This window comes from Achroia grisella, unplaced genomic scaffold (assembly GCF_030625045.1).
Source record: "Achroia grisella isolate CSIRO2021 unplaced genomic scaffold, CSIRO_AGI_Agris_v1 utg840, whole genome shotgun sequence".
NCBI lineage: Eukaryota > Metazoa > Arthropoda > Insecta > Lepidoptera > Pyralidae > Achroia > Achroia grisella.
Window position 1 is genome coordinate 1,410,857 of NW_026713038.1, and position 15,639 is coordinate 1,426,495.

The 15,639-nt window shown below is 33.1% G+C and overlaps 1 protein-coding gene across 2 annotated transcripts in view; it reads right to left on the reverse strand.

Annotated features, from left to right (window-relative positions):
* LOC131852104 (homeobox protein Nkx-6.2) overlaps positions 1 to 15,639 on the reverse strand; it is a 71,111-nt gene that overhangs the window by 40,135 nt on the left and 15,337 nt on the right. For both annotated transcript variants that reach the window (XM_059202737.1, XM_059202736.1), the window contains exon 2: positions 9,361 to 9,560. In XM_059202737.1, the coding sequence (XP_059058720.1) occupies positions 9,361 to 9,560 (200 nt within the window). The remainder of the gene's footprint in view (positions 1 to 9,360; positions 9,561 to 15,639) is intronic.

The window sequence follows — 15,639 nt, forward strand, 5'->3', positions numbered from 1 at the left end:
TACATTTATGAGAATATCATGTATACACGGAAGAATTTAGAGAGTTTTAGAAAACTTAAAGACTGTACAAATAGAAACTTACGCAATAAAAATAAGCTAATTTTACCTAAATGCCGCCTGCACAAAGTCAGTAATTCATTCTATGGTAATTGCGTAAGATTTTATAATAAACTGCCAGAATCTGCACTAAATCTGACAGAGAGGCAATTCAAATCTTATATTAAACAATTTTTGTGTAAGAAAGCCTATTACAGGATAGACGAATTCATAGACGACAACATATCAAGTAAATAACTAGTTTATTAGCATACAACGTTATAATTTAATTTTCTCATTGCTTTCTTGATTTAATTGATTGATTTTAGAAATATGAAAGCGTAGCGGTTTTTGTATTGATTGCCGCATGCATTCTTATGTAAAATGTGAATATTATAACTATCAGGATAGCAATTGTAAGTAGCTTTGACGTAGTCTAGTGTTTTGAGTAGTCATGCTCACTAAAATGTCCAGACTTGTGGCGGCGTGGTGGGCCGGGTCATTGGGCTCCCTAAAATATGGTCGAGCGCAGTGATGGCTGGCTCATCCGTCATACTCGTGAACGGGTGCTGCTTGTAGGGACTGGTCTGCTCTAATCACTATTGACTGATTTCCTCTTATTAATTGTTGAACCAGTTGGTTATATATTCAATATTATTTCTATTTGAGTATTTAATAGAATTAGTGCTAATTGGTGGTTTGTATTCACACACTTAAACTTAAAAATGTAAAGTAATAATAAAATTATTTAAAAGAGCAACACGCAAGTTTCTTGCTCGTTCTTCTTGTGATGAGACAGCTTTCCGAACGAGCGGTAGATTAAAAAATGTAATGACTATTCAAAAGTGCTTCAATGTAAGTTTATTTGAATAAATGATTTTCTATTTCTATTTCTATTCTATAATCCAACCAATTAGTGTGTAACTAATAGGAGCTGAGCTGCAATGGTAAATGTTGCAAAAACGGGAAAAATGTGGTGATGCAGACGGAGCTGCGCAGGTCAACTAGCGTACCCATTGTAGATTTATTATAAAGAGCAAAGACTTACTAAGTGTTAGTATTGGATATACGGAAAACTACTAAGCTGATTTTAAAAATAGATTTTATTCTATTTACAAGTTTTTTGCAATAAATTACACAAAAAAAATCCTGACATATCTTAAAAGAGATTTTGTCTCATACAAGTTATAATGTCTGTTTTTCTACACGGGAAAACCGCGGGATATAGTTAGTACATATAAACAAACAAAAAAAAACTATTAATTAACGAATCAACGGATTGAAACACGCAATTCGTTTCATCCAAACTATTTAATGATATTATCAATCAAGTAAGAGCAAGTCACTAAATTGAAAAAAAAAACGCATCAACGTTCCGTACAGTCCAACGAACGCATATTATATAACAATCACGATTAAAAATGCAAAAAGGAATCGCCATTAAATTGTTCCGCGTTTTAGCATTCATAAAAGATCTATTTTATCACAACACATTAAAATTAAATTATTGTGTCATCCATCAAAATAATTTAATATGCTAGAGTGTTGCATACAACGCATATCCCTGTCCCCTTAAATTTCTGCACGTAGGGTTGTCCATTATCCCTTTTGATCGAGATATTTTCCATTATTCTATTTTTATAATAAAATAACATATTTGTTACATCAAAATAACTACAATTGTAAAAATAAAAGGTAAGGGAAATAAAAAAGTTTTCCAATATTTATCTCCGGGTGAATAATATTTTTTTTTAATATATAAAAGGAATTGATTTTTAATTATATCCATTAGATAAAAAAAAACAGAATGAAATTCATTTAAAATAATTGGTAATCTATTCGAAGTTCTAAATCAAGGAATACAGATTTGTATGTTTATATATTCTATTATTCACAATATTGCCTGAAATATATTATTATTATTTATTATTAACTCGTATTGGACAACCCTAGAACTAACCCTCGGTGGTTCGCTATCAATACTCATCTACATGGGTTTAAACTGCCGTTTATCTTATCTGTGACGTCATTAGGGCGGCGCATTTTGATCATGCTCTTATTTGGTACATCATAACAATATTAAGTATTAACGAAATTACAAAGTCAGTGAGTACATTTTGAGATGGTTATCTAAATATTTTGGGGATATGATTTCAAATTCACACGCTACTGTTTCTTTTAATGCTTTTGTATTATATACTTTATTTCTATGAAATTGAATTGAAAAGTGAAAAAATCTGAAAGAAACAGTTATTTACTAACCTAGTATATATATATAAGTAGGTTACTAACAGTATAGGATGAATATCTGAAATAAATAAATAAATAAAAATCGACTCCATAACTATTACGGTCTATTTTCAAAATTTGGAAATATGAAGATTAATCCAGTTTTGTATTAAGCATGTGATATCTGAAACTTAATTTGAAAGAAAAGAAGTTAAAAATAAATACTACATTTTCTATCTACAACTGAACCTGAACAACACTATTTAAAACTTGATTTGAAATAAAATATATTAAAAATAAATTCAGTACTTACTCATATACTGAAACTATTACATAATATAATAACGTATCCATTACCATAATATAATGGGAAACATTCAATGACTCCCAACTAATTCATCTCGACTTTACAGTGGTCGTAAATAGAACGATGGTATACACCAGATTTGCATTTTAAATACGAGTGAAGGAATTATGGTATGCAATAACCGGGTATTGTTGTGACTCTGGTTATATTTTACGTGGTATAATAGTTATAAAGTTTTAAGGCTCTCATAGTAGTGATGAATCACGTTATATTGTTATGGTTGGATTATGATCATTATGTATTATAATAATAGAGTCTTTTATATGTACTATACTCGTTGCTTCCCTAGTCGTTAATATTCCGTGATGATTCAGTGCATAGATAATGATAGATATAAAGTGAAGGAGATACCATAACAGTATGTACTCTTTCATGTTAATGGTTGGGTTTGAATTGTTAAGTAGGTTCTGTAGAGTCAAATTTATATAAAAATTCTGTTTTAAACTTGACGCGGTCATTATTTATACGTATAATTAGTAAAAATCACGGGATCTTACCACGTTTTATATTTATTTACTGAGTTCCCGATATTTCGGTAGTGTTTCAACCACCATGATCACGGGTAGACTGAAGAGCAGCGGGTAGATGGAAAATGAAATCTTTTTATGGGCAGACATATGCGTCTACCTTCACACGTCTTCGTTTGTTGCTACTACTGGAACTCGCTCGATATTCATCTCGGCAAACTGTACTCACAGTATCTTTACGTACATTTAATACATTTTTTGATCGCGTATTTTGTTTTTGTTTAATTAAACCAATCACTGGATTCCAGGCATTAGAGAGCCTATAGCCGTCTTCTCGATTGAAATTTTTATATTTCTGTATTTCAATGGCCTCTCTAACCATTCTTGGGATATAATGCCGTTCTGATGTTAACACTTTTGGTTGGTGTAGTTCAATCCAGTGATTGGGTCCCGATCCCAACAAGCTATGGCTGATTTACGTGGATCGTTGTTTTTAATAGCTTTTATATGTTCACAAAATTGTTCTTTTTGTCTGTCCGATGTATGAGCTCCCACAACTACAGTCCACCTTATAGACTCCAGGATGTTGTGAGTTGTCCTTAGGTGAACGTAACATTTGCTTTATTTTAAAACAGTATCTACAGAGTATTTACTTAATATTCTGCTTATCTTATCAGTCACTCCTTTAATATAAGGAGAAAGTTTTTTGACGTTTCACACTACATGATTTGGGGCGTCTGCTTTTGTTGTGTTTATGGCGCCATCTAGAAATGTCTATATTATAGCCGTTATTCCGTAGTACACCTTCTACGTGTAAGAGTTCTTCTTTAATTTGTATCTTGTCACACAGGTCATAAGCCCGATTAACTTAATTAATCGGAAAACTTAGTTAAGGTAGACGCATATGTCTGCCCATAAAAAGATTTCATTTTCCATCTACCCGCTGCTCTTCAGTCTACCCGTGATCATGGTGGTTGAAACACTACCGAAATATCGGGAACTCAGTAAATAAATATAAAACGTGGTAAGATCCCGTGATTTTTACTAATTATACGTATAAAAATTCTGTTGAAAAATGTTTAGTGAATTGATAAAATTATAGAGGGCATTATAGCACAAAAGAGTTTATAAACAAGACAAAATCATTTCACTTAGTCCGTGATTCAGTAAGGTTGCTGATATACAGTCTGATAGTAGTCCGATCCGATCCGATTTTGTAGATGGGCAGCGTATCAAAAATGTAACAATCGAAGTCCATTGAAACGTTAATCGCTATCGGGTTACCTAATGATTAACAAGCTATATATTAGCAGCCTACGATAAATTAAAATTATTACTTTTAATTGACTTAATAGTATATATACTTATCAATTTGGACTGTAAATCTGTCTAAATTAAGAGACGACAACTTTTAACAAAACTTACATTAAGTAATTAATTAATTACAAATAAAAACGCAAGCATTAACTTTACAGCTTTACTCATTGTTTATCTTTTGATAATAAAGCTTAATTTCGTTAAACAATAAAATTACAAAACAATTCATTTGCAAATTTATCAACGCCATAAAACATTTAAAACTTGTTAAGCTTGTTTACTTAATAAACAGTTTCATTATAACATATTACAGCGTAAAATATAGTTATTGAATAAACAGTCAGTCAACAATTAATTGCATTATGCATTCCCTCTGCACCGGTGCATCGCGTCACATGTGTAAATACTGTACCCTCCCTTTAATCTTCCCTATGGATTAATTTTATCGAATGCCAAATGAGCTATGACACCCATGTAGGGGAATTGAAAGAACACCCTGTACTACTTGTTCGTTTGACCTAGCTCTTGTGCCGATACAGTAAAGTCTATTATTCTGTGTGCGTTCATATGCAGTAAATTGGTGAAGTAATTACCCTCACACATTGGCTTTTGAGCTCAATTTGTGAATGAAAGACCTCATTTGTTGGTAGATACGTATTTGGAGTTGTAAAGGATTGCATTCACGATTGTACTTGCGTTCTATTGTGTTATAAACTATGTAGTTGTATTATAGAGATTATGTTCAATAAAAAAAAAAAAGTAGTATTATCTGCGGCATTTTTTTGAGAAGGAAATTTTAAATTGTTCTGTATTTAATAGAAACCTATTTTTTCCTTTTACTACGAGTCTCCTATTTCCAAATTTTTGATTTTGATGAGATTTGACTTTGATGTTTGTTTCAAGTACTACAAGTATAAGTATCAAGTACTTCCGACCTTCTTTCGTCTTAATTGGAGTCGGCTCTCTTTATCTTTTGTCTCCTGAGGCTTCTTGTCTAGATCGTCGTTGGGTATTTACATATGGCGGCTATCCATGTAAGTCGAGGTCTTCTACGCTTCTTTTGTTCAGGCATTTACTACCTTTCTAGTATTATGATCCTCTGGTCTTCTCATGACGTGATCGTGTACCAACGTAATCTGGACTCAGACGTATCCAGAATACTTTAAATGTTTCACCTTTTCGCCTTTCGGTCACGTGTAATTTGTATTTATATGTTTGTGTGTAGTATGTAAACTCAAAAAATGCTGGACATATTTCAAAAATTCTTTCACCTGTACATATCTACATAATCATCTGCAGTATACTTCAGTTTGAAATATAAAAAATTACATCTAAACATCCTGTTAAGTAATATGGTGATAAATACACCGCATTTCTTCCTTGCCGGCCGTTCACTCAGCATCCATCTCGTCACAAACATTATTCAACGCAAGTGTCCCTCTATATATCATATCCATTAATCTCGTTATGTGCGCTTGATTTCATCCGCTGACTTTCACTGCTGCCGATACAATGAGAGCAAACATGCGAAAATCCATTAGGCATCGGTCCAACTCAAATGTCGCTGCCTATTGTTTCTGCTTTAAGTTAATGTTAAACATACATCGTAATAGAGAAGAAATTTTAATTATTGCAAATATAGTATACAATAATATTTTTTCCAAATTGTCCAATAATTATTAGCTAATAATGAAGTAATAAAAATATTTCAAGACATTTTACACAGCGTTATCTAACCCCAAGCTAAACACAGATTGTGTTATGGGTACTAAGCAACTGATGTAAATACTTAAATATTTTTTTTTGTAAATAATAATAATTATCTCAGGACAATTCACACAGTGCTGTATTCAAGCAGAACTTGTTATACTAGACATAGTTATATTGTGGGTACTAGACAACTGATAAAAATACTTAGATTTTTTTTGTAAATACATACATAATATACATAGAAAACATTCAGACCGATGCATACAATCATACTCATGATTACAAATGTTTGCACCCTGCGAGGAATCGAACCCGCGACCATCGGAAGTAAAGCGGTGTGGTAAACCACTAGACCACCGAGGCCGTCAAACTATTTAGTCTAACACTAGACAGTACTAGTGTAAATTGTCAAAGTTATTTATTTCCAGTCTACATTGTAAAGGAACTGAGTTTGAACATAGATAAATAGAATAAACTGCGAAATGGCCCCTAATGGAACGTATCACTTAGTGTAACATAATTCAGACCCCTCTGCATCAAATGTGGACCTCGTATGAGCTCGTATGATGTACGATTTGCGACAGTTGTAAAGGCTAAACGCTTCGTTTGCTCCCTTAACATTATTAACAATGACTATTTAGAATTGTACTTCAACGAACGGATCTTTTCTTCCATTAATGAATTGATTCACTTATCGCATTATTTATATCCGTATTATTAGTTTTTAATAAATTTGGAAACAATTTATAAACTATATTAGTAAATTACTATAAATATTTAGGCTCAATTCATATATACAAATTTACATGAACTTTATGAACTTTACATAATAACTTAATGAATGACAAAGGGAATCAGATAATTATATCTGCAGACTAACATTGAAATATTGCATAAAATGCTTATTTTTATTGTAATTTATAACTCTAGAATTCCCTACCATGATGTTTATATACTAGCTTGGTCCACGGTTTCACCCGTGTGAAATTTATAACCTATATGTTATTTTAATGTCTAAGCTAAATTAGTGTAAAGTTTTATCAAAATCCGTTCAGTAGTTTTTGCGTACAAACTTTCGCAATCATAATATTATTAGTATTAGGATAAGATTACAGAGCTACCATAAGAAATATAAAATCTTACGATTAACTTAAAATAAATACTAACTTGAAGATTCTGATATGTTAGGTACATACCAACAGCTTGCATCTTATAGAAACAGATACTATGTATGTAGATAAGGAGTATTTATCATGTTTCCTTATAAAAAAATGCCCAGTCAACAAAAACTCAATAAGCCCATGTACTAAACGACCGTGACCGCAGTATGGCGGGGTGAGTGTCACAATTTTGGACCCTACACCCTGCCCTGCCGGGACAATGCCCCACGCTTAGCGGCCATTTAGCGAGGGCTGCCGTGTCACACCCTAATTAGTTTAAAATAAATTGCGCCTTTTTACGTCTATTTCATATGTTTAGTTTAATTGAAACAGCGCTGAAATACTTGTTATAAACAAATTACCCAATTTAAACTTCTAGTATGAATATAACTGTCCTAATTGTCGAATATATTAGGACCATCCTATTAGTTTTGTTACATAATTATTATGTTAGCAGTTTATATGACTGAATGTTTGTATGCTTTGAATGTTTAAAATGTTTTATGTGTCCTGTGCCCGTGGTTTTACCAAGGTGAAACAGTAAACAGTAACAGTGTTACATAATCGAGAATCTATCGCATCATACAGTGCAGTCTAGTTTCAAACTAAGCAAGGCTTAAACTGTGATAGTAAATTATTGTAGGTATACTAGCTGTGATGTTTATAGCCTATTTGTTATGCTGTTGTATAAGCTATATTATTAGAAAGTTTCATTGAAATCGATTCAGTAGTTTTTGCGTGAAAGAGTTACAAACGTCCATCCTTCCATCCACACTGACAAACTTCCGCGATTATAATATTAATATTAATAAGATAAATAGTAAGGTTTTCAAATTCTCAAAATATTAAAAATAACAAAGTATAAATAACAAAGTGGTAGTTAATAAAAAACGAGTCATAACATTCACAAACGAATGCGAGCCGGTATAAAAACTGCAACAACAGATCATGAAAATATATGATCCGATAGATAAACTCGATAGAATTTCATCAGAGTATAATAAAACAAAACAAAAGTCGATACGTCCACATGTCGCCTGTGTTTAATCCCCAGTAATAGAACGAGTGAGCGAATCGTTTGACTGCGCCGCGCCGCGCGATCGGCTAAGTGATTGACTTTTCAATCTGTGTAATCGGATTACGTTGACTAGCGAGTGCTCGCAATTGGTACTGTTACCCTACTCGTCACTGTCCACAGTTAAGTGTTACTAGTTAATTGTATTATTATAATTCTTCATTTAATTGCTGTTTTTTGTTTTCAAATTCAGTAGTCAGTAATATGTCCGTAGACATTTAATTATCTATGGTATAGATCGTAATTTAATTTATATAAAAGACATATATAAAAAATGTATGCTATATTTCCAGTAGTATTTATCATTTATAATTAAATAATAAATTCATTTTATAAACGCCTTATAAACTGATTTATTCGTATCTTAAAATAGAATGGTAATTTGTTCTTAAGTTAGAAAAAAATAACTAGCCTACTGAAGTTATAAAACTTATATAACTTATATACAAAAATGGTAACTCAGTATTTTTTTTCTAAAATTTGATTATCACACTACAAATCGAAATCCTACCTGATGGTAGGTAGTACCCATTGGCTACACATATATACGTTTTATGTACATAAAAAGCACTACGGACATCATGTTATCACACACCTCATACGTTACCATTCTGAGGTACTAGGATCTTGTGTCTCTTATCCTGTAATTTCACGGATTCGTCTCTCGTATGCGTCAGGCAGGAGTTAGCCTTCAGCCGCTCCATAAGTCCATCCGCGAGTTTGAGTGTCATCTGCACTCGTCCCCTATCGTTCGGTGAAGCTGTAAAGGCCAGCTGCAGCCCATTGCATTAGAATTGTTCGACAAAAAAGTCTCTACGAAATAAGCTGCTTGGTTTTTCAAATATATAGGCATAGGATTTACATGTGGACTTTAAAATGTACTTCAGTTATAACTTTGATTAAATGTCGTTCGTAATAATATACATTGTTTTTATGATAAGAATGGAGCGAGAATGGTTGTTATTGTAGATTGGAAAAGAAAGAGAAAAAAACACTCACCTTGACCTGTGACTCTGTCATTCCCAGGGCGTATGCTAGCTTGGCTCGCTCAGGGCCTGCCAAGTATTTGGTCTGCTCAAACGTCTTCTCCAACGCGAATATTTGCTGTCCACTGAACGTTGGCCGCGTGTGTTTTTTCTTGCCATCCTTGTCCATTCCGCCGCCTTGAGCTGCGCACGCGCTTAACGCTCCATTACTCACTGCAAAATATTTTTTTAATTATTTATGTTGAAAGGTTAACAGTGGAAAATGGTAATTGTACAGTAATTATGTTAGTAATAGTGATTAGAGCCTCATGTATAGTCTTATGAATTATAGTGTAATGGTGCACGCATCTGAGCTAACGGTGTTCACAAGCGGGGCACCAATGGTAAATGATAAAATGAGCATGAAGTCTGGTCAGTTAGCCCAACTTGGCAACTGACAATTTATTATGATGGTCTCCACGTGGAGGTCCCTCCCCCCATATCTAGTGTAATGTAACATCTTAGGTCAACCTTCACGTGGTTCCCATGGAAAGAGTCATAGTTAATATCTGATTAATTTACCATAACAGGGTGACTACTGACTTTACTTCATGCTCATCCTTTATTGGTGCCTTTATTTCATCGTCTAGTTGTATGGATACATAAAAATATGTACCGTTCTCAGGAAATAATCAAAAGGTTCATGAGGCTCTTCTCGTATAACTATAGGTAATACATATAGATGGACAGAACGACAAATATCTCATTTGAGAGCTAAGATATAGCGTCTAAAACTAGTAATTTTACGGGCATATCTCACTTTACTAACTAAAGAACGTCTTACAAAGTAAGCTGCCTGATGGCAGAAATAGTTAAAGCAGTGGTTACCACGCAGAACAATGGCTAATATAAAATCTACCTATGTTAGGTTAGTGAAATATATACAATATTAGAAACTATAGTACATTTTCTAATACCTATAAATATTTAAAAAATAATGTTAAACCTAGCAACAGACCCTGACATATGTATTTAGATAAGTGTTTAAAATATACAAAATAATAGACAAACTCTGTGGTCTAGCATTTTGGCACACAGCTTTACATTCTACGAAGTCGATTCCTAGTACGATGCAAACATTATAGAACCCAGACCAATACTCTCTTCATACTTATTTATAGTAGGAATGTTTTAGTCTCGGTATCTCTACATATAATACGTATGTATTTACAAAAAGACATATTTAGAGGTATCTCTATAATTCTTCTAGAACTCATAACACACGCTTTGCATAGCTTGAGACTACATTACTCTGTGTTTTATTCAGGGTTATTATTATCATATTATTATAACTGCGTTATATCTTGTAACACGTTTATACATATAGATTGGAATACTATTATACATCTAGTATAATTTTATTGTCTATAACCGTAATCTGCGAGTCCTACAAAAACGGCTGACGCTCCCCGTGCCGTCGACGTTTTTATCATTATTTTCATTTCATTTTTTCCCCCCAATCCCCCTAAAGCCATCCCCTCGGGAGCTTTATGTCGGCGACTGTACCCGCGTCGCTTCATCAAAACATTTATACGCGATGAAAAATATCACAATGCTATATGATGGGTTTCTGTTTTGGTTCCATTTTATGTTGCGTCCTTTTTGATGTGTCGCTTTTCACGGACGGAATGGAATTCAACTATGATTATTTACAATATAGTAGGTATGTATACTATTTTATATAATGTACATATGTAATTTATAAATTCTATACTAATATTATAGTAAATAATTACTGTAAGTATTACTCGCGACAACGTGTAATGTTATAAATCAACTCAAATCAAATAAAAGTATATTTATACTTCTAAGTTTATTACAGACTTATATGTAAAATCTACAGCCAATACGGATTACTTTCGTTTATTGTTTTCAAATGAGTTAGTAGATGATTAGAGAAATATAATAACTACTAATGGCCTATGCGTTTGTTAGAGACGATTTATGGCGTGACGGTCCTTGAACAGCTCTTTTCGTGGGTATATAAATCGATACGAGAGCCACATAGCCTACCGCAGGCTCGACAAGAGAAAATATTGGCAGTAGTCGGTACTAAACCGCCTAGATGGCGCTTCCTTCTCTTATCAGCAAGTTTTTGAAGCCAGGCTTCATCACAAATTTTTCGACCCTCCATTACACGTCTGCGCCAATCTGTTCTATTTGTTGCGAGCTTTTCCCAGTCACGGTGATCTATTAGAAATGTGGCCGTATCGTATTTGACGCAATCCTTAAAACGAAGCAAAGGCCTCCCTATGTCTCTCTTTGCATTTGCTATCGCACCGAGCAGAACGCGTTGTGGTAAACGGGAGGGTTCCATTCTGTGCATATGCCCTAGCCAACGTAGACGCTTCTGTTTAAGAAGTGCGGTTAAGCTAGGCAGCTGTGAGATTTCTAGAATCCTCTCATTGGTTACCCTGTCACGGATACAGATATATATATTTTGATATATCGTGACCAACAGCATATGCTATTGCATTTTAATCAAAAGAAAATTATCAGTGGTCGTAACTCTAATAGACCAGTCCCCAAAAACAGCACCCGTTCACGAGTATGACGGATGAGTCAGCAATATTAGAGGTAGCATATTGACCCGGCCCACCATTCTGCCACCAGTATGAACTTTATAGCTTGCTAGCATTACTGTTTCAAGTTATTCCACTACATCACTTATAGACTACAAAACATCACGCTACGACCAGCTACGACGAGCTGCATTGAAAAATGTTTCAAGAACGGGGAAAATGTGATACAGACGAAGTTGCGCGTATCTGCTAGCACAGATAAGATAATATTACATATAAATAATAACAAATAAAAGCAATATGGTCACAATAAATCGTGAACATAACTCGGCCAATACATTCCAAATGTATCATAAATAAGCTACCTCTTGGTTGCATTAATATTAATGTATCATAACATTAACCCTATATGGTGGATCCAAGTTGATTACAGAAAGTACCTACGTTATAAATATTAATAATTATTCCTCCTTGTGTATTTATCTTTCCGTTGAATATCTTAGAAAGAAAGTTACGTAGAACCTGTAAAAACAGATTCTCCATTTGTTTTTATGATGTTAGAAAAATTGGATTTGTAAATGGATTATCCCATTTTAATAGTAAATACCTATCTTTAATTATTCCATAGATATTACAAAATCATTTCAATTTCAGTGACGTATAAAAGTTTTAAGACATAGTAAGTGTAGTTAAGAATTTCATTTTCCTAAAATAAAAAGGTTTATTTATCCTAAAATATTTCACTGTATTTTAAGTGGTTGTATGTGTGTATAGTGAGTTTGTGTATGTATGTATGTTATGTTACACCTATCAAATTTCTTAATTAGTAGATATATTTCGATATAAATGTTGTCCGTAGTAATAAATGCTGAAGTGTGTCTGTCTATTTGACAATCTTTGTTAACTTTTTGATGACTAAACGGCTGAATTAATTTTAATGAAAGTAGTAAAAATATTTGGTATCACAGGGATGGTCATAAACCATGTTTTAACACAAATAAAACAGACGAAGTTATATAAAACGGTGTAAAAACACGGCCAGTCACAAAAATCAAAAGTTGATTAAACATCTTTATTACATTATATTCAAATTGAAGAGCAAGTCGTTAGCATCCGTTGCCCATCTTTTATACACTGTAATCATCAAAATCTGTACGCAATAGTAAACTCTATGACATTGCTAATACGTATCAGAATGGCAAATATTAAAATAGTTTTAGAACTGTACAAAACGCCAATATAGCCGAACGGCGGCGAGGCGAGACCCCTCGCATTCGCTTTTTGCAACACATACGAGTAACACCATATTGCAATTGTTCGTTGGAGTCCACGTCATGCATTATGCAGCCAGTTCATATTGTCTTCTGCCACCAGATTTTAACTTGGCGATGTTTGTGAAGTACTAGGTATTACCCACGACTTTGTCTACTTTTTATAACGTATAGATAGAATACGTATTTCCTTGTAATAAAGTTTATCGTTATGTTAAATTTCATTAAGATTCGTGAAAAGGTAAAAACAGTTGATAATGGAATGGTTTTCGGCCTGCGCTAACGGTTTATACGCTGGAAGTGAACCAGTGGTGGATAATAATATGAGCATGAGGTCAGGTCAGCTGGGTACGATTACAGTACAATAGCCTATCGTGGCAAAATTTACCCGGAATTTATCACGATGGTTTTCATGGGAACCGCGGGGAGTTTAACATGACTTGGCCTGACAGATATATTTTCATTTACAAGTATAAATGTATGACCATTAGATATGTACGTATAACGCACGACAATCTCAATTCTCTATTGAGATTGTTCACCAAAGACTTTGTGTGTCAATTATATTTTTATTGAGTCACTAGTAATGAAAACACCGATAACAAATCAAAAGACATGATGGTAGGCTTTCCCTCACCCAACTTTGTATTCGAATATACTGAGCGAATGTGGGCTAAGCATGTCAAATGTTTCCTTCAGTACCTACAAAATTGACATTTAACCACCCTATACATATGTCATTTTAAAAAAGGCGCTATTTATATACTAAAGCCACAAAGCCGATTAGTGCAGGTTTACTCACGTAAGACCATTGTATTTTTAACTCTTGGAAATTTTAAAAGACCCTTTCATAGCGAAAAGTCACACATTAACAGAAACATATTATTTACTTTTTATTTACTTCGTTTAGAGTATATGTTGATGGATCTATGTTTATATATACCCACCTATGTATATATTAAATTGTAGTAAGTATATCATATCATCTAAACATTGTTATGTATTTATAAACAATGTTTATAATTCATCCACCTTTAGAAAAAACCTCGGGAAAAATATTAACAAAGTTTTCATCGTAATTTCCAACATAATATATTATTATTAATATAGTTGGGGTTTAACACGAATAATTTTATGGTAAATGAAAGTAGGTATTTACCTCTCTCTATTCAATAATGAATACATTTTCATATAGGAAAGTTTAAAAATAAGTTCAATATAGTGTGTAATAGTAATAATAATAAAGACATTTATTCAGCAATACAGTATTCTTATTTACTATATATGTTATTTAATATTTACTATACAACTTAAAAGCTAAACATACTAGTAACACAAAATGTGACTCCCACTTATACGTATATTAAAATTGCTTTATGATTACAGATAACATACTACAGATATTCAGCACGTATCAACATTCGTAATTCTATGCAAATTAAAATTACCTCCACCTAATCTCCTTTCGTCCTCAATTTTATCGCAAACATAAACCGTACCATAAAAAGGGCACGCACTAAAACACCAAATAACAATTATATCAAAACCCAGAATTAGCTGAGTTGAAATCTGTGCACTTATAAGAGATGCAGGTTGGACCGCGCAACCCTTCAACCCCTCGTCCCCAGGGTCACTCCCACCGCCACCCTCGTGTCTCAATTTGTAGGGAAGTAACGAGCAGCAAACGGGACGGTGTTACGTTAACGTGTGTATATTTAGGGGTCGCTTTCTTCGTGAGCTACATATGTACTGCCTGACAAATAGGCTTTAAGGCGATAGGAGGTAGGAGTGCGTGTAAAAATGTTTCATATAAAGACGATAGTGATATCTATGTTTTTATTTATTTGGTTTGAATAGATTACATTGTTCTTAGGGGATAAATACATAGATCCATATTCAGCTACATTTTGAGTTAGCAAATTTATATTAAAGTTATTATTAAAATAAATTTAACAAATATTAATAATTAATACTTATCATAATGATTCCCTTTAATAAAATGTCAAAAGAATATGTATAATCCAATATTGAGTCAGATAATTAAAATTATTTGTAATAATGACAATTTACAATCTTAAAACAACTAAATTACTTACTACTAAGCACGTGAATCTAGGAATAATCCGTCTCACGCCAAGCTTCTTGAATTTAGTAGACATGTAAATTTTCCATGGTTATTTGGGTTATATATAAGGTCAATTTACACAAACCTCACAAAGTTATGGCAAGCACTCAAGCAAAATAGAGGTGAGCTATTAGTGAGTTATAAAGGTGGGAGAAGCAAGAAGTGTTTAGGTTCTAAATTCTCTCTGCATACCTTATTAGGGATTCATCGTGTATGACTACATGTACAGATAAAATATGTAAAATAGGTATGCAATGCGGATGCTGTCAATCAAAAAGATATAAAAGCCTACGCACTACTTTAAATGACATTTAAGTAATAGGAAGTATAAGAAT